We start from the raw sequence: 18032 nt of genomic DNA, 5'->3' as shown, positions 1-18032 counted from the left end.
GATGGGTCCTCTGTTCATGCCATCTGTCTTTTATTTTATTTTTACTCCTACATGAAACAAGAGATTTGAAAGCTTTCAATAACAATAATAATAAAAAAAAAATCTGTAAATATGTTCAGATATATAAAGCTTGAAGCATCAATAAACAATTTTGTGCAAAAAAAAACAACAAAAAAAACGTGGGGGAAAATAACAGTAATGGAGAAAGAGACCACATTTTTCGCTTAAACCCGTGGCATTACTTTCCTTCCACCTCTTGGTGGTGCTGAGGAGCCGGCCGTTCGGCATCTGGCGCCACACTGTGGGTCAGAGCCACAAACCTTGGGAAAAGCAGTGCTTTGTCCATATAAGGCTGCAATCCATCCGCTTCCCTCTTCCTCCCCTGCTCCCTTCCTCTGTCTTTCTCAGACCTAAGGGATATTTACAGAGAGAGTGCCTCCGTCAGCCTGCCCTTCCTTATTAGGAGCTCGGCTTGTTGTCAGTGCTTCCACACTGCAGGACAGTGGTCCATCTCTCTGCTCTGAGATGAGACAAACAGATGGACGACTGGTGTTAACTCGAGTTCAACTGGTCAGACGACTACAGAATTCCAACAGACAGACGCCCACTGAGCGCTCGTCCCACACATGTAAGGGCAAATACATCAGCGACGCGGCGCTCGTGATGTACGCTCCACCTGGGAGCAGCAGCAGATCACGTTACAGTCCAAACATACTGTTAATACATTTGTGTTGCCCCGTTTCCTCTGCGAGAGCATCTCAATGGAGCAGCTGTTCTCATCCTCTTTCCCCCCATGATGTAAAACATCTGGCTCCCCCAGAAAACACAGCGACTGACTACACTGCAATACTGACACTATACTGTACTTAAAAAAAACCCAAAAAAAACGAAGACATCACACAAGTGAGCAATTTGATGACTCCATCAGTCGCCACATGTTACTAAGAAGCCAGAAATCATTGTCAGCGGTGAGGATGGGTATGACATTAGCTTGGTGTCTTAAAAGAACCAACATTTCCTTAGTAACCAGGCATTCAAACTACAAACACACATTTTTTTTTTATTGGGGTGCAGACATCCATTTAATATATTAGAAACCCAACATGTGGAAAAAAGGCTACATGGAACTTTACTTCATTAGGGTTATTATTCAAGACTAACATTTATACATGTGTAATATATATATATATATCTATACTTCATTGCAAGAGGAACTGACAATGAAAAAAAGTATGAAAAATAATATCTTATCAATGATAATTAAGAAGAAAAAAAAAACAACATTCAGAGCATAATAGGCTTTGACAGAACAGCTAATTCTATAATTGTGCAATGACTTTGAAACCGTTATTTTCGGCTCTGGGTAACTTTTACCGAGTGAGAAGGTGCCGCTCTGACCTCGTCTGTCTGGAGGACGGGGGGGCAAAGCCTCGCCGATCTGTTATTACTTTGCAGAGAGTAAAGTGCTGAGGTCACATGACCTAAGAGCATGGAGTGTGTCTGTGGTCACAAACATTTAAAACAAAAAAAACAAAAACAAAAAAGGTATGTGGGGAAGTGCATAGGTGGAGAGGTAGGTGGGTTCAAACACTTGCATGTGGAAATAAAACAACCCAACAGAGCTTCATGGACTTGTGTTTTTTCCGTCGCGATGACGCCAAACGTCGGGAGCGAAGCATGAATCAGAGCTGAGTTTTTTTTTTTTTTTTTCAAACGATACTCCGCTGCTCGACACACTCGATTTGGACTGTGACGTGGGGTAAATTTGTGAGAGTGTGAGACTTTGAGTGTGTTCACAAGAAAAAAACAAAACAACAAATACAAAGTGGGAGCTTTAAGGCCCAAGCTGCCTTGTGCGCTCAGTGGAATGTGCATCGAGGAAGTATGTGATGCACGCATAGGAATGTGTGTGCATGTTTGGGTTCCCCTGATGCACAGTCGTAGTAGATGATGTGGGTTTTTTGTGTGTGTGTGTGTGGGTGTGTGTGTTCCACCAGCTATGGGTATTTTGGCTGTTTTCAAATCTCATGCTGCTGCGGTTGGAGCCTCCCGTCCAAAGCCGAGCGCCTCGGAGCCTCGTCTTCCCGTGGCAAACGGGCGTTAAAGGCACACAAAGGCCGCTCCAGCTGTTCACGGAGAGAGGCATCACAATCCAAGTCAACTCGTGGTGCTCACAAACGTTCTGCTGCTGCTCCTCTCCCCCCCTCTCACTCTTTGGCACTGGGAGGAATGTGTGAAAGGAGGGAGGGATGGGGAAGGGGGAGGGGGTTCCCTGCTCTTCTCTTCTCTTCTCGTCTCTCCCTCTCGCTCACCCTCGCCACATCTATTTGGAGAGTTTACTGATGACACGGATCAGAGCTCCATTTTCATCTTTGAGACGCTGGTTGTCTGCCCTCAGGTCCACCAGAACCTGGTGGTAAAAGTGAAGTTCACATTACAACACGACGTCAACACATACAAGCAGAAGTTTGTTTGTTTTAAAACTTGTCTTGAGTTCTAGAATTATATCCATCCATCTATATATATATAGAGATACAATACCGTGCAAAAGTTTCGGGCGCCACCAACCCTGTTGTTTTTGTCTGTCAAATTCTGTGATCATGTAAATTTGCAAATGAAGTGAAGCGACTTAAAGCTGCTCTTATATATTAGCGAGCTGTCAATGAGTTTAACTCATGCAACATGTGTATGTGATGCTCAAGCATGTCTTGAATAAACCTGGCGTAACGTGACGTTTTTTTTACAGCAGATATTTCTTTAAATTATATAGTAAGACAAACACAGGATTTACCAGTAACAATAATGAAGGTTCCAATTCAGTATTAACAGAGCTGTGTTATTGTTCAAGTGTAAGGGGAGATCACGCTAAATACTTGACACCTGTAGAGGATGTTTTTTTTTTAAAACAACAAAAAACTGCATACATATTATCTGCATGTGTTCCAGTAAAGTGAAAGAGAAACAATTCTCCTCTATTGTCGTAATAGCAGCAGCTAAAACAACAAATCTAATGGTGGCCTAACACTGTACTGCACAGTACTGCATATCTAATATATCTATATTTTTTTGTTAAGGGTAACATTTACATACAAATGCACTGTTTTTTTTTTCCATTGTCACAATTATCAAATAATATAATATGAGATGAGCGAATGTATCGGTCTGTCACAACCTGAGACACTGGTTTCACAACTCCTTCCCAGCTGAGCTAAAGGGGAACGACACATGACCGAGGCAGATTTTATGTCCCTCCCTGGCCATAAATAATACATTATAAAACCGAAGCTGCGGGCCGTAAAAAAAATCTCACCGAGGGCCGTGATTGGCCCACGGGCCGGACTTCGAACATGCCTGACCTAGAGTAAAAAAAATAAAAAAATAATGCGTTTAAAAAATAGTTATGCGACAAAAGCCTGAATGGAGAAGCTACAAAATAAGTCTTGCTGCGCAGACAACATGCTTTGGATTGTACTGCTGTTAAAAACGCTCCGAGGATCTGCCTGATACCACAGCTACAGCCAAGCTAATCAAGCGGGGGGGGGGACATGCAAAGTGTCCGTTTGCCGTGACGATTCGTTCGCGACTTCCTTCTTCTCACCTTTAGCTCCTCCTCCAACTCGGCCATTCGCCGCTCCAACATCCTCCGGTCCTGATGCCAGGGAAACGTGAGGGAGGGAGGGTGGGGAAGCAAACGGGAAGAAGAAGAGTGAAAAGTGAAAAGAAGACCACAACAGTCGAGTGAAACACATGTGAGAAAGTGGCTGGTGTGGGGAGGAGAGAGCCTCATCAACACACAGCACAAGTGGCGTTAGTGAGGCGGGTGAAGCTTCAAATAAATAAAAAAAAAGGAACATCATCGGCAGAGAAGTGTTACCTTTCTCTCCAGCTCCAGCAGGGCTGAGCAGTCGGTGAAACGCTCCTGTCTCTATTGGACGGAACAAAACAACATTATTATTACTTCGACGCGAACAATAAATCAACGAACACAGTAACAGCGGCACAAATAGTTACAAGGTGTTCGTAGTTTGCTAAAAATAACCTAAAAATAGCCCGATGATACTGATCTAAGTCCAGTTCGTTCTCTTGCGTTCCTTCTGGAAATAAAGATAACTTGTCATTTGCCACAACGATAAATATACACTACTGTTCAAAAGTTTGGGGTCACTTAGAAATTTCCTTGTTTTTGAAGGAAAAGCAAGTTATTTTCAATGAATATAACAATAAATGAATCAGAAATCCTCTCTATACATTGTTAATGTGGTAAACGACTATTCTAGCTGAAAACGTCTGGTTTTTAATGGATATGTACATAGGTGTATAGAGGCCCATTTCCAGTGTTCTAATGGTACATTGTGTTTGCCAATTTTTGCTGGTTTTGCTGGTTCTTTGACGAAAGCAAAGTCACCATTTCTAATCTTGTCAATGTCTTGAGTATATTTTGATGAATAAAAGTGTGACTTTTAATGGAAAACCAAAAAATTGTATAGGTGACGCCAAACTCTTTGAACGGTAGTGTAGGCTACAACCACTGTGACAGTCAGAGGAGGCCTCAGTGTACTTGTTGGGTTTGGGTCAGGTTGGAAAAGAAAAAAATGCAGCCTGAGCCGCACACTCTGGAACAATACAGTAATCAAACACAGCACAAAGCAGGTCCAAGTCATTTTACAAAACGACAAAGAAATCTTCACGAATGTGCTCTCGTTGTGTTGCTACGGCAACGGCACATCCTGCAAAAGTGTTGCTTTAAAAGGAGATGGAGTTAGTGAGACGGCTCAGTCACGGCAGTTGTGAGCAAACGGCTTTCATCTGGAGGTCAGAGGTGTCTTTAAAGACAGGGTTTGAAAAAACAGATGCCACACAGCAGCAGAACCTTTGAACTGACTTCCTTTTGTCTGTACATGTGTGTGTGTGTGTTTAACTCGGCGCCTCTGTAAAGTCACCTGTGTCGCCTTTTCCAGGTCCAACCTGGTCTGACTGATGACCCTCTGGGTGTCCTGCAGCTGAGTCTGGAGCTGGCTGTTTTCCCTGGAAAGCTCCTCAAACAACTGACGCGGCACAAACACACACACACACACACACACAAGCAATAAATAACTGGGACAAATTAAGATAAAACAGACTGTGACCTCAACAACAACAACAACAACAACAACAACAACAACAACAGCGACAACACCGTCTGTCTGCCAACCTTCTTAAAATCCTTGGTCTCGGACTCTCCTCTCTGGGTGCGGTCATTGCAGGATGCGTCCGACCTGAGCGGATGGGGAGTTCAAAGGTCAGAGATACTGCTATCACACAAACTGTGCTGACAGAATGAAAAAAAAAAAAGATGGTGAGTCAAATGAGTCAAAGGTTGGATTCATACCTGGAACTCAAGTGCTGGTCTATCTGTAAACAAAAACAACACACACACAGTTACAGGTGACATTTTTCAGAGAGTTTTACATAAACTTGTGTGCATTAGTTTCACACACCTGTGGATCCAGTCCACTGCCGGAGAACTCTTCCTCTCCGCTGGGATCATTGTCATCACTCTGCAAGTGGACACGTCGAGTTACAATTTAGCTGCTTTCGTTTTATTCTCCTCGTTTTTAATCGATACAGTTCGTCTCTGGCAGCGTTTACCTCCCCGGTTCTCTGTGCCTTCCTCCTGGCCCGAGCTTGCCTCTTCTCCCTGCGCTCTCTGGCCCATCGCATGGTCTCGCTCTCCACCTCGACATCTGTGATGACGCCAGACGGCACAAATGAAATATTTTCAGCCAGCACGGCATTGACGAGTTCTACATTTCAAAAAAGTGCGAGCGGCGGCACGTGCCTCTCCTGTCGGACGCCTGAGGTCGAGGAGTGCCGGCGGGCTGCGTGAGCCCCAACAGGTCCGACTTCTGTAGGCTGGCGATACGGGACCTCCAGCTAACTTCCTGTGAACACAGTAGCATCTGCTATGTGATGTCACGAGACATTATATAAGCACGACCGAGACAGTGCTGTAACTGAAAACCTGGACCCCTCACCCCCTCCTCTGCCTTCTTGGCTTTGGCTTCCTTCTCCTTCTCTTCCTCCTCCTTCTTCTCTCTCCCTTTGTTGTCCGTCTTCATGGTATTCATCGTCTTCTCTGCTTCCTGCAGGTCCGTTAGCGTCACCCCCTTCGCATAAAAAAAAAGGAAACGAGAGAGTGTTTTAAGGACTGGAGAGCAGGACGCTTCCTCCTCGTGAAGCAGGCGATGCTTGTACCTGAGTGGAGCGGCGGGATTGCCTCGCGTGCCGAGAACGAGCCTTTCTCTGCGCCTCTGCTTCTTCATCCCGCACTGGTGTCAGATAAGACCTACAGGAGTCAAATCAAAAGTCTGAGCAACAAAGCTGCACAAACTGGGTTTCAACCTTCCAACAAGATCAATTAAATGCAGACATGAAGTGATAAAAATTCCTTTCCACATTGATTAAATAATTCACATCCGTAACCTCAGCTTTGTCATCAAAGCAAACTTTCAAATTCCACTTCCTAACAACTAAGGCCGAGTGACACACTGTTGAGAATAACCCTTGAAATGCCACGTTCGTCTTATTTGCTGGATCTTATTTGTCCAGAAGGACATTAGATTTGAAAGAACTATGATTTCTGCCAAAACAGTTCACTTAAAAAGGGATTCTAAACCACGTCAAAAGAAGCATCATGAATCGGGATGCACCGATTATCTGGCTTTTTTTTAAAAATATATATTATTGATAAGAGATCAATTTATTTATTTATGCCAAATTTAAATTTGAACGTTAAAGTTAAGTGTTGGTGTTTTGCAAAATTTTGATGCCAATATTTTCACTTTTACTGTAAATGAATATCGGCTCCAAATTTCGGTTATCGGCCCCCGTGAGTACTAACAATCGGCATCGGTCCTGAAAAAAACATATTGGTCTATCGCTAATCATGAATGCCAACATAAATAAGTCTCATTTAAATGTAATGTAAGACTCAGTGTGTAATATTCAAACATATTAAAGATCCCATAGAACAGAAGTACCAATTGACGCCGTTCTGTTGGCGTGTATCTGCGCCATCACCTCGTTTACGAAGTCCTGAAGTTTCGAAACAAACAGTTCAGACATTGCTGAGAACGCTGTGTTTTATTGTAATCTCGGGCTCAGCGAGATCTCTGAAAAAACAGTCTGGGTTACATAAACAGCAGATCGTCCTGCTCCGGGCACTAGTCCGGGCACATCCGGCTGCGTACATTGAACCGCAGAAGAAGAATAACGTCCGTTGCGGAGGTGTTTCACGAGCGACAGTGTCTTCTGACTCTGGGTCTGACTCCGGGTCAAAGTCATAAAAGGGACTGCGGTCGTGACGAAGCTATTTTTAAACATTGTTAAAACCATGTTTTGATAATGAGTAGCAGTGCATCCACCGTTCCAGAGGGGGGAGCTGCGCGCTTCTGAGAGCGGGTGTGCTAATTACATCACTTCAAGGTATTGGCCAATCACAAGACAGTTGGGAAGGCTCTACGCTGGCTGGCCAATCACAACACAGTCCGTCTTCTGGGTGTGAGATTTCTGTCTGAAACAGCGCGGCTGACGAGAGCTTCAGCGAGGAGAGATTTCTATCGGCTCATTTACACTAGGAGATTTTTTGACCATAAAAACAAGTTCATGTAAGTAGACCTCCATAACTCGCATACATGTGCGATAGGACCACTCTATGGGAGCTTTAAGTATAGTTTTCTATTTAAACATTTGTATTAGCATCAAGTATTTTCAAGCCTATAATTCAGATAATAAAGTTTAGACTTTTAAAGACCCTGTAAAAACGTCATCATCAAAAACACACAGGACCAAATAGTGAAAGCTTACTTGCGCCTCTGTTTGGTCTCCTGTTCACTCGTGGTCGTGCTCTGAGAGTTGGACACGGTGACGGCAGACTGATCCTTCTTTTCTGTCTGGTCCTGAGGATGTCTTTGAGACAAAGAGAAGACGGAGAGCTGGTCATCAGATCTATTAAATAAGTGAGGAAAACAATTCCAGACAAACTTTCATAAAAAAAAGTGTAGGATAGAAAAAATATGATGCACCTCTGTGCCAGGATGTTATTTAAACGGCTAAGTCCCGTAGAACTTGTTCCTATGCTAGATGAGGTCAAGGTGGGGTCATCCAGTCTCTTTCCATACGATGAGCTAGAAAACAAGGAAAAAAAAAAAAAAACCTTCAAAGAAAAGGCATTTTTCACAACATGAAGATACACAGTTCATATTCACAGCTCAGGGGGAAATTCACTAAGCTATGATGCTGCAAAAAAAAACAGCAGCGCAAACAGATACAAGGCAAGCAGTGAGCAGCACAACTGACCTGTGAAGCAAATAAGGGGTGGAGCTATTGAGATCATTTCCTGTTTGACTATGAAGCCGCCGAGTGTAAGAGGAGCTACGGCTTAGCCAACTGAGTGGGAGAAACACACACACACACACAGTGACAGGAGCACAAGTGCAGAGCGGCACAAAACAGATTTTGGTTTTTCACAAGTGCACAAGAACACGTGGAAGCACGTGCTCACCTGTTGGAGTTGTCAGGACTGCTGTCCGGAATACTAAACAGTCTCCGGGATGGAATCGGTGGCACCCGAGCAAGTCTCGGTTCCTGAAAGCAAAAAAGGTGAGCCTTGCTCATTTAGGGCCGGGTCATAGTTTCTTTGTAAAGCACATTTAAAAACTGTTGACCAAAGTGCTGTACAGTAAGTAGTAGTTTTGGTTAAAAGAAAACAAAAAAAACACAAAAAAGATGGTAACCATGGAAACTTGCTTGAGGGTATACATGCACAACCCTAACCCACAAGAAAACAAGGATATACAAACTGCTAACATGGAATGAGAGATTGTGTTTGTATAAATGGAATGAGTGGGCTTGTACACACCTCTGGGCATGTGGAACAAGGCTGACTAGTTATTGTACACTACCGTTCAAAAGTTTGGGGTCACCTATACCATTTTCTTTAAGTGAGTTTTCCATTAAAACTCACTTTTTTTAATTCATCAAAAGAGTTGCAAAATGAATAGAAAATATAGTCAAGACATTGAAAAGATTAGAAATAATGATTTTTACTGAAAATAATACTTTTGCTCTTTGCCAACATAATTGCACAAGGGTTTTCTAATCATCCAATACGCGATTAGCAAACACAATGTACCATGAGAACACTGGAAATGGGCCTCTATACACCCATGTACATATTCCATTAAAAACTAGACGTTTGCAGCTAGAATAGTAGTTTACCACATTAACAATGTATAGAGTGTATTTCTGATTCATTAAATGTTATATTCATTGAAAATAACGTGCTTTTCCTTCAAAAACAAGGACATTTCTAAGTGACCCCAAACTTTTGAATGGTACTGTAGACTGTACTTGAAGTCAGATTCACGTAGAGTTTGTGCATCGTGTACCTTGGTGTCCGCCTCAGAGCTGAGGCGAGGACTGGAGGCTGAGCGGGTCATGCCCAGCGCCACCTCTGGAGGTCTGCTGGGGTCCTGGATGGGGTCCGACAGTCCAGCTGAGCCGAGGGTCACCGAGCTGCCTGCCTTCCTCAGAGACGTTCTCCAGGAGACCGGAGCCTCTGTGACCGCGGGTTTGCTTGGTTCCTGCTACACAGCCAGTTAAAAAAAAAAAAAAATACAAATCAGCGTCTTTGTCCTCGATTCTTATGGAACAAACACCAACATTTTCTTCTGCAACAGCTCTCTTGATATGACCTTTTTCACCGGGCCTGAAGTGGTGCTCGTTGACATGGAGGTAGGAAGCAGGCTGGTGGTGTTGCGTTTGTTGTTCAAGTTGTTTATGATCTCTCGGTTTTTTGCTTTCTCTGCAAACGCGCAGAAGAGAACAGCGCAGGGAGCATGGGATTTATAAACTGTGTCAACTCATTTAACGATAGCATTTTTAGATGTAAAAGTTGTGCACTGCATCTTTTGAGAAAATCAGTTAAATAAAACCATGACGTCTAACTACATATGACCCTCCCGGATCTTGATTAGCAGCAACAACAGAGACGTCCTCTCTATGTTAGAAACTGCAGCAGCTCCTCTCACCTGACTCGGCATCGCTCTCAGATTCACTCTCCTCCTCTGAGCTGGAGCTGCTGGAGGCCTTCGTCTGGCTCTGAGGTTGATTCGGTCCCGCCTGGCCTTCCTCCTCCTCGTCCTCGGCTGGACTGCTCTGCAGGGCAGGGGGAGGGTGCTTCTCCCGCTCATGGAGGCAGATCTTCTCCTTACTGCTCATACGAGAGATAGAAGTCCTGCAGGGGCGGGGCCAAGGTGGTGGGGGGGGGGGGGCGGGGGGAGTGGAACAACAGGTGGCATGCAGGGAGCTGATCAGTGGAGGGCAATCATTCCATGTGCAGCCAATTAGAGCCAGCATGCAACAATCAATGCATCAGTGGGGTGTGATGCTATGTGTTGAACTGCTGCTTTATCATAGCTAACGCTAAACAGCTTCTGTCTCAGTCATTTAGGCTGCATCCATACTACTCTGTTTTTTTTTTAATTTATAAATGGCTAAGTGACCATTGCATCCATTCTAAGACACCTAAAATGTATGTCATGTGACATTTGGGTACAGCTGATTCTCTACTCTGCAGTTATTTGCGTAGCGTTGCTACACTAACGTCGCCAGACCAACGACGAGGCGAAACTGTGGCAGTTTTAAAGGCAACATAGCTCCAATTAACGCTGCTTTTGGGGGCGTGTATCTGCATCGTTGCCTCGTTTATGACGCCTTAAAGTTTCATAACAAACAGTCCAGCCACTGCTGAGAACACAGGGTTTTTATCTGAAAAAAGCTAGCTAGCGTCGTCACTAGCAGGTCTCACCAGCTGCGTCAACTGCTCGTTGTGTTGCTGCTGTAGAAAGCAGCACTAGACGCTTCATAAGCTGATAAACGTCTACTTAAAGACTCTGCACCAAACTCAGTCCGAAACGGCTAGCACGGCTAAAGAGAGCGTCTGTCAGGAGAGATTTAGATTGGCCTCGTTTGCAGCAACAAGGAGGTTTTTGACCATAAAAACAAGTTAATGTTTGCAAGTACACCTCCATAACTCGCATAGATGTGAGATAGGGACATTCTATGTCACCTTTAAGCTTTTCTGAGTAACTGAGTAATGTGGATGTAGCCTTAGTTTTACAGCTCCAACAGTCTCGTCTTCACATGTGGTGATGCCAAAGTCACACAAAACCACAGGGGGGTAAAATAGCAGCAGCAGCACACACACAAGCAGAATACAATTGCTGTGCCCACATTCTATACTATGTACTCAATGCATGCAATGTACACTACCGTTCAAAAGTTTGGGGTCACTTAGAAAGGTCCTTCTTTTTGAAGGAAAAACACTTTTTTACAATGAATATAACATCAAATGAATCAGAAACACACTCTATACATTGTTAATGTGGTAAACGACTATTCTAGCTGCAAACATCTGGTTTTTAATGGAATATGTGCATAGGTGTATAGAGGCACATTTCCAGCAACCATCTCTCCAGTGTTCTAATGGTACATTGTGTTTGCTAATCGTGTTAGAAGACTATTGGATGATTAGAAAACCCTTGAAAACCCTTGTGCAATGATGTTAGCACAGCTGAAAACAGTTTTGCTGGTTCTTTGACGAAAGGGCAAAATTATTATTTTGAATAATAATCATTATTTCTAATGTCAATGTCTTGACTATATTTTCTATTAATTTGCAATTGCAACTCTTTTGATAAATAAAAGTGTGACATTTAATGGAAAACACAAAAACAATTGTATAGGTGACCCCAAACCTTTGAATGTTAGTGTGTATTTGATCACAATCTTCACATTTTTCCAAGTGGGTATACAATAAATTATTATTGGTATTGCGCTATACAGTATACATGTGCTTTGAATATGCCCTCAAATATGTAAGTTTGTTTGCTCACTGCATGTTTTTAATTTATCTTGTTGCCTCAAAAAAAAAAAAAATTAAAGTTGGAACTCACATTATCATTATGTGGTTACTGTTGCTGCTCTTGTTGTATCAAGCCACTGTGACTGATGTAGAGAAGTATTTTACATTAGTGAGATGGTCTCATTTATAGCAATATTTGGTTTCTGTTGAACTTAATTTGATTTATCAAGAATTTACTTTATTCTGAGGAAGAGAGACATTTATTTTTTCGCATAATTTAAGACAAAACAAGGGGGAGCGATGCCGGGTACAACATACAGCATAGGTTCAACCTTGCAGTTATCAGGCATGCACTGTAACCATTTTGGCCAACAGCGTGCTAAGCTTTGAGATATTTTTAAACATACCCAGCTTGGACTGTGGATTTTTACCAGGGACTGTTAACATCAAAAGTGCATGCAGACAAATGGGATTGCTGGGACTCAGCTGAGGAACAGCATTGCTTGTGCCCAAACACACACACACACACACACACACAAACACCCCAACACACTGGCACTGACCTGCGTGGACGAACTGGTACCATGGAGATCGGTGGGCTGGTCTCAATAACAGGAGCCTGCTTCTCTTTCTCGCTGCGTAACTGGAGAAGATATATAAACACACATAAACACAGAGAACGTTTGCTGCTGTAACGCCATCAATCACATCGGGTTTATCTAACCGAGTGAAATTGTTGAGGTGCCTGTGTGCGGAGGCAGACTCACAGCATTCTGTTTCTTCTGAAGCTCCTCCAGAGCGTCCACCAGGTTCTCATCTGCAACATCTAGAGGTGTTTGGCCCTACAAGGACATTTTGCATTGGATTTTCAGTCATGGCACAAGCAACGGTTATCAGTCACAGGGGCGAAAACGCCAAGGAAAGGCCCTTTGTCTCCCGCCTCCCGCTCACCACATTGTTGACGGTGCCCATGTCACAGAAGTGGTCGGCGAGCAGGGCACACACCTCCTCCTGCCCCCAGTGAGCTGCTGCATGCAGGGGTGTCCAGCCATCGGTGTCCCTGCTGTCCACGTCTACCCTGCACTGCAACAGCACCCTGACCGAGGAGGGGAGAGAGAGAGAGAGGGGATGAATAATGCTTCTTTGATTTCATATTGGCACCCAAAAAAAAAACTCACCACTTTATTGGATTCACCTGCTTAACCACTGTAATGGCAAATTCAATTTCTTTGTCTCAGAAGCTAGAGCCTTTATTAAAAGATACCAGGTCCTTCTGTGTATTGTGTATTGTATAATGTGTAATTAGGATGTCTAGACTGAACTGGCACCTTCCTACAACATCCGCAGGGAGTCGGCTCCCCGACACCTACAGTAGACAAAGAGGTGTGAAAACACAGCCTGGAAAGGCAGACTCCTTGTCTATTGGAGGAATGCAAAAAGGGGAGTTGCTCAGGTATAAATGTGGAGGGATCACTATGCTCTGGGTCTTTTTTCCAGCTAGAATCACTCCTGTGAATATTGACCTTTGTCGGCCGGCAGAAGTTCTCTATTTCATTCTTCACAAGCAGCAGAGAATTTCCACAACACCGCTTGTTAACAACAATATCATATCAGCCACTCATATGGCATTTAGACATGTAGACATGATCAAGACAACCTGCTGAAGCTCCGAGGCAAAGTGATTATAGTTTTTCACATTTTCATTAGTTTTTATTGTTTGTTTGTTTGCTTTTTAGTTTTAGTTAATTCAACAAATGATTTAGTAGTTTTAGTTTAGTTTTTATTTTGAGGAATTGACTTCTTTCAGTTTAATTTTTATTTAGTCTTTAGGTATTAAGAGAAAGCATGTGTGACACCAAATATGGATTATCAAATCCTTTAATTTCATTCTTCAAAAGTAAAACTTCAAATGGTCTGTATTACACAATGAAGTTCAATTAATTGTTAATTTAGTTTAGTTTAGTTAATTGTCATTTTTATTTCAGTTATTTCTTTCGAGTAATTTTCACTGCTAGTTTTAGTTAACTATAATAACCCTGCTCTGATGACCACATCAGGTGCCACTCCTGTGTCCCTAATAAAGTGGCAGGTGACTGTATAACAAAAGCTAATGAGCTGCCGTGTGTGTGTGTGTGTGTGTGTGTGTGTGTGTGTGTGTGTGTGTGTGTGTGTGTGTGTGTGTGCGTGTGTGTGTGTGTGTGCGTGCGTGTGTGCGTGTGTGTGTGTGTGTGCGGACCGACGCTCACTTCAGGACTTCAATGTAGCCTTTGGCCGCAGACACGTGCAGAGCGGTTGCCTTGGTGTTGGGGTGAGGTGTGAGAGTGCCGCCTCTTTCCATGGCATCCTGGAGCATGATCCTCTCCTCCTCCTTCCTGGCCTTGTCCACGTCTATACCTGTGCCACACACACACACACACACATGAACACACAGCAGGTGAGTGTGCAGTTATATGCAAAAAAAAAAAAAAAAAAAAAAAAATGGCTGTGCATTGTGGGTGATTTCTCTTGTGATTGTGCAGTAGAAATTGGTGAAAGGCAGCCGTGATGAAGAGGCCAGAGTGACCTTTGTGTACCTACATCCTGTTTTTCTTCTGCTCAAAGGCGCTTGCAGTGGCAGAATAACTCTGTGCAGTTATTTCTTTGTCTTGTGGATTAAAAGGTGAGAATAAAAATTGTAGGCTGGAGAGATGATGCCCAAGTCCTCACCTTGTTTTTTGATTTCGCCTTTGAGAAGTCTCTCCATGGCGTCTTCCGTGGCCACATCTAGAGGAAGCTCACCTTCGCTGTTCACCGCCCCGACGTGAGCGCCGTGCTCTATCAGGTATCTACAAAGAGAATCGCAACCAACAATGCAGTGACGTGGTCAGATAGCAGCTGTAAAATCAAAGTACACTGGGTATAGTGATAGACCGATATGTTTTTTTCAGGGCCAATACCGATACCGATTATTAGGAATCAAGGAGACCGATATTTGGAGCCGATACTCATTTGCAGTAAAAGTGAAAATATTGGCGACAAACACTCACACTTATCTTCGTTTAAATGCCTTTAAGCATATGTTTATTAAACAGCTATTCAGATTTGCAACATGTTAAAGGTTTTTTTTTATTATTATCTTTGTTTTAAAATTCTAACAAAACATGCAGGCAGCCCCCAGGCTCAGCAGCATGTCTTATAAAGTTAAAGGAAAACTTCCCGAAGTTTTCTACAGTAAATTAAGTTTTGAAAAAATGTAAATATAACAGAAACGTTATTTATCTTTCACTTATCTTTGATTAAAGTTCAAACAAAAAGTGCAGGGAGTTCCCAGGGTCAGCAGCATCTCTTATAGTTAACTGACATTTTAAATAAATATATAAATAAATTGATCTCTTATTGGCCAATGGATTAAAAAAAAAAAGGAAAAAAAAAAAAGGCCAATGCCAATATGGGTCAAAATGATGAATATCAGTGCCGATAATCGGCCCGGCCGATAATCTGACTCTTCCCTAACTGGGTATATCCTTCATAACGTCAGTGATGGTTCAACACTCACTTTGTGATCTGGATGAAGCCACAGGACGCTGAAGCGTGCAGAGGAGTCCAACCCTCGTTATCTCCTCTGTTGATGTCACTTCCGTTCTCCACCAGGAACTGGACCATCTCTGCATTTTCATCAATGCAGGCCTGCACAGAGAGGGAGGGACACAACATTGATATTGCTCTGTTTGCTGTTTGGCATTAGAGAGAAGAGCCTCCACCAGACACCAGACTTGTCCAGTTTGTGTACAGTAAAAAAAGAAAGAAAGAAGATAAAACAATGACTACTGTGTCTACTTGTAATAAGCTCCTGCTGTTAATTGGGCTACAAAAAGCCCTTCAGTACTTTCCAAAACAGTAATTTTTTGTGGTATGAGTGAACAGCCAATCTATTTAACTGCTTGTCCTGAGGCTGGTGTCACAAAGACCTCTACGTGATCCAAAATGAGTTCCATGAGAACCTCGAGGAACTATATTCTACTTCAGTGTAAACTTACATTTATGAGGGGTAACAAACATCGTCTGCATGATGTTACTCTGGTAATACGAATAAAAGTATAAGTTTATACATATATAAAAGGCTTGCCACTGTGGTCGCTGTAGCAGCTGTATTAATAACAAATATTGACAATACACTTTACAGTGTGCCCTAAAAAGTCAGGACACTACGGTTTCTTATTCCTTTAATGCAGTAGGGTCATAGAAAATAAGGGGTCATTCAAAACCACAAATAAAAAAAATTAAGAATATCACCGTAGCCACTTATTCTATAGCTTCAGCAAATTAATATGTTTATTGTGAAATAATCTCTTGATTATTTTCTCAATTAATCCCTCTCTACAACTGTCAGCAAATGGTTAAAAATGCCGATTGGTCTTTCCAAAAACCTCGAAAATGACGACCACAAACCAAAAACATGCAGTTTATTCTCATTGAAGCAACAAAAAACACACAAAATATTCACATTTAGGACACTGGAAGAGTTTTTATTTTAAGAAGCCATTGTCAAAAGAGTAAGTGATGGATTCATTCTTGCAGCCCTTGATTTTTGCTCTGTAAATGAATTAATAACTTAAAAATAAACTCACGGCCGTTCGTACAGTCGGGACCAAAATGGTCGACCAACTGATCGACAATACTCGACTCGAGCAAAAAACAAGTGATACTGACACACTGGCATAAGCAGGAACACAGATGACTAACTATGTATTTTTGTTTTATGTCATTAATATACTGTTTTCTTTCTTAAGAGACTCTCCAGTCATGAGTTATTAGCATTAGAGAAATTAATCGTCAACTCTTTTGATAATCGATTAATCGGTTTGAAGCTTTTTTTAATTATTAAAACAAGATTCCTGATTGTTTTAGCTTCTTAATGTGAATATTATCTTCGTTCCTTTGCTCCACATAACAAATAAATCATCAAAACCGAATCATTTTGGTTTGTGGGCAAAACAAGACATTCAAGAACATCGTCATTTCCAGGTTTGACAAACACAGATCAACGTTTTTGAACATTTTCTGACATTTCATGGACCAAACGATTAATCGAGCAAATAACGGTTAGTTGCAGCTCTAAATATCATATGATAGGACGTCACAGCAGCGAGTGCTTGTACCTGCACGCTGTGCACAGAGCCCTGACCATCAGGTCTGTCTTCAGCAACTTAAGAAGCTTTACTTTTGGGCTAAATGAACTAATCTCAAAGCTGCTGCGAGTCTCCTCCCTCCTTCATAATGTGAGGTAATTAGTCAGGAAGTGAGGCCTTAACAACAACAACAACAACAACAACAGCAACAAAAGCACTGTCATTGTAAGACCCAGAGATGAAGCTGGCAGTGTGGCGTGGAGCTGGCAGCCCCGGCGAGTCAAAAGCAGGGCTTCGCTCTCGGCGTCTCTTTGAAACAAGTGGGTGCTCCACGCTGATGAATGAATGAACAGAGGGCATTTCTTGCACCCCGTGCGCTAACAGGGTGCACATACAGCCTCCCAGCAGACTGCTTCACTGGGTCATCAATGACTCACTGTGGAAATGCCCTTTGACAAACAGCAGTTTGTGCTGTTTGAGGAATGTTTTCCATTTCTTCATCCAAAATCCCTAAAGTCCCCTCCATTGGGAATTGGCAAAGAGAAGGAGAAGGAGAGACGCAGGGAAGAGGAAGAGGAGAAGGAGGAGGAGGAGGGGGAGGGGCCAAGGAGAGAGAGAGTAGTGGAGAAGACAAAAGGGGCTTTGGATGCAGAGGATGGAAAGTTTGGAGAGTGTGGGCCTATATTTAATTCTGGTTACCAGGCAACCGATGAGCAACAGGGGAGAGAGGGATGGAGGGCAGGAGAGAGACCACACTGGGTGCATGGTCCAACACACGGATGGACCAGAGGAGGACACGTTTATCATCTACTACATCCAGGCGGGAACGCGCTTGCTCACTAAGTCTGAACGGTCATGGGAAAGAAAAGTTCATCTGACACACCGACTTAGCTTCAATTAGGAGGAAAGCGCCGACCATCTCTGAGGATGACATCAGTGCAGCCGCCATTCAGCTCCACTGGACTGGAAAGTTATTGGCTCCAATGTCTTTTATGTCAACAAGTATCCTTAGATGTCAG

The 18032-nt window shown here is 42.9% G+C and overlaps 1 protein-coding gene across 1 annotated transcript; it reads right to left on the bottom strand.

Annotated features, from left to right (window-relative positions):
• Positions 1-1146: 1146 nt before the first annotated feature.
• Positions 1147-17962, bottom strand: LOC310930644 (protein phosphatase 1 regulatory subunit 12C; the record flags this gene model as incomplete). The annotated part of the gene is made up of 25 exons (XM_083893679.1): positions 1147-2410; positions 3599-3649; positions 3875-3925; positions 4941-5045; positions 5192-5255; positions 5369-5391; positions 5478-5537; positions 5629-5723; positions 5819-5921; positions 6015-6146; positions 6235-6325; positions 7846-7947; positions 8064-8165; positions 8338-8427; positions 8543-8625; positions 9429-9626; positions 9735-9844; positions 10071-10276; positions 12469-12548; positions 12673-12747; positions 12857-13001; positions 14152-14299; positions 14612-14730; positions 15441-15571; positions 17897-17962. 25 exons carry the CDS (start codon positions 17960-17962, stop codon positions 2324-2326), a joined length of 2517 nt encoding a protein of 838 aa, XP_083749805.1. The 3' UTR covers positions 1147-2323.
• Between the last annotated feature and the right edge of the window lie 70 nt (positions 17963-18032).

Source organism: Microchirus variegatus (assembly GCF_963457635.1).
Source record: "Microchirus variegatus genome assembly, chromosome: 8".
Taxonomy (NCBI): Eukaryota; Metazoa; Chordata; class Actinopteri; order Pleuronectiformes; family Soleidae; genus Microchirus; species Microchirus variegatus.
This window is presented reverse-complemented; position numbering and strand designations above follow the sequence as displayed.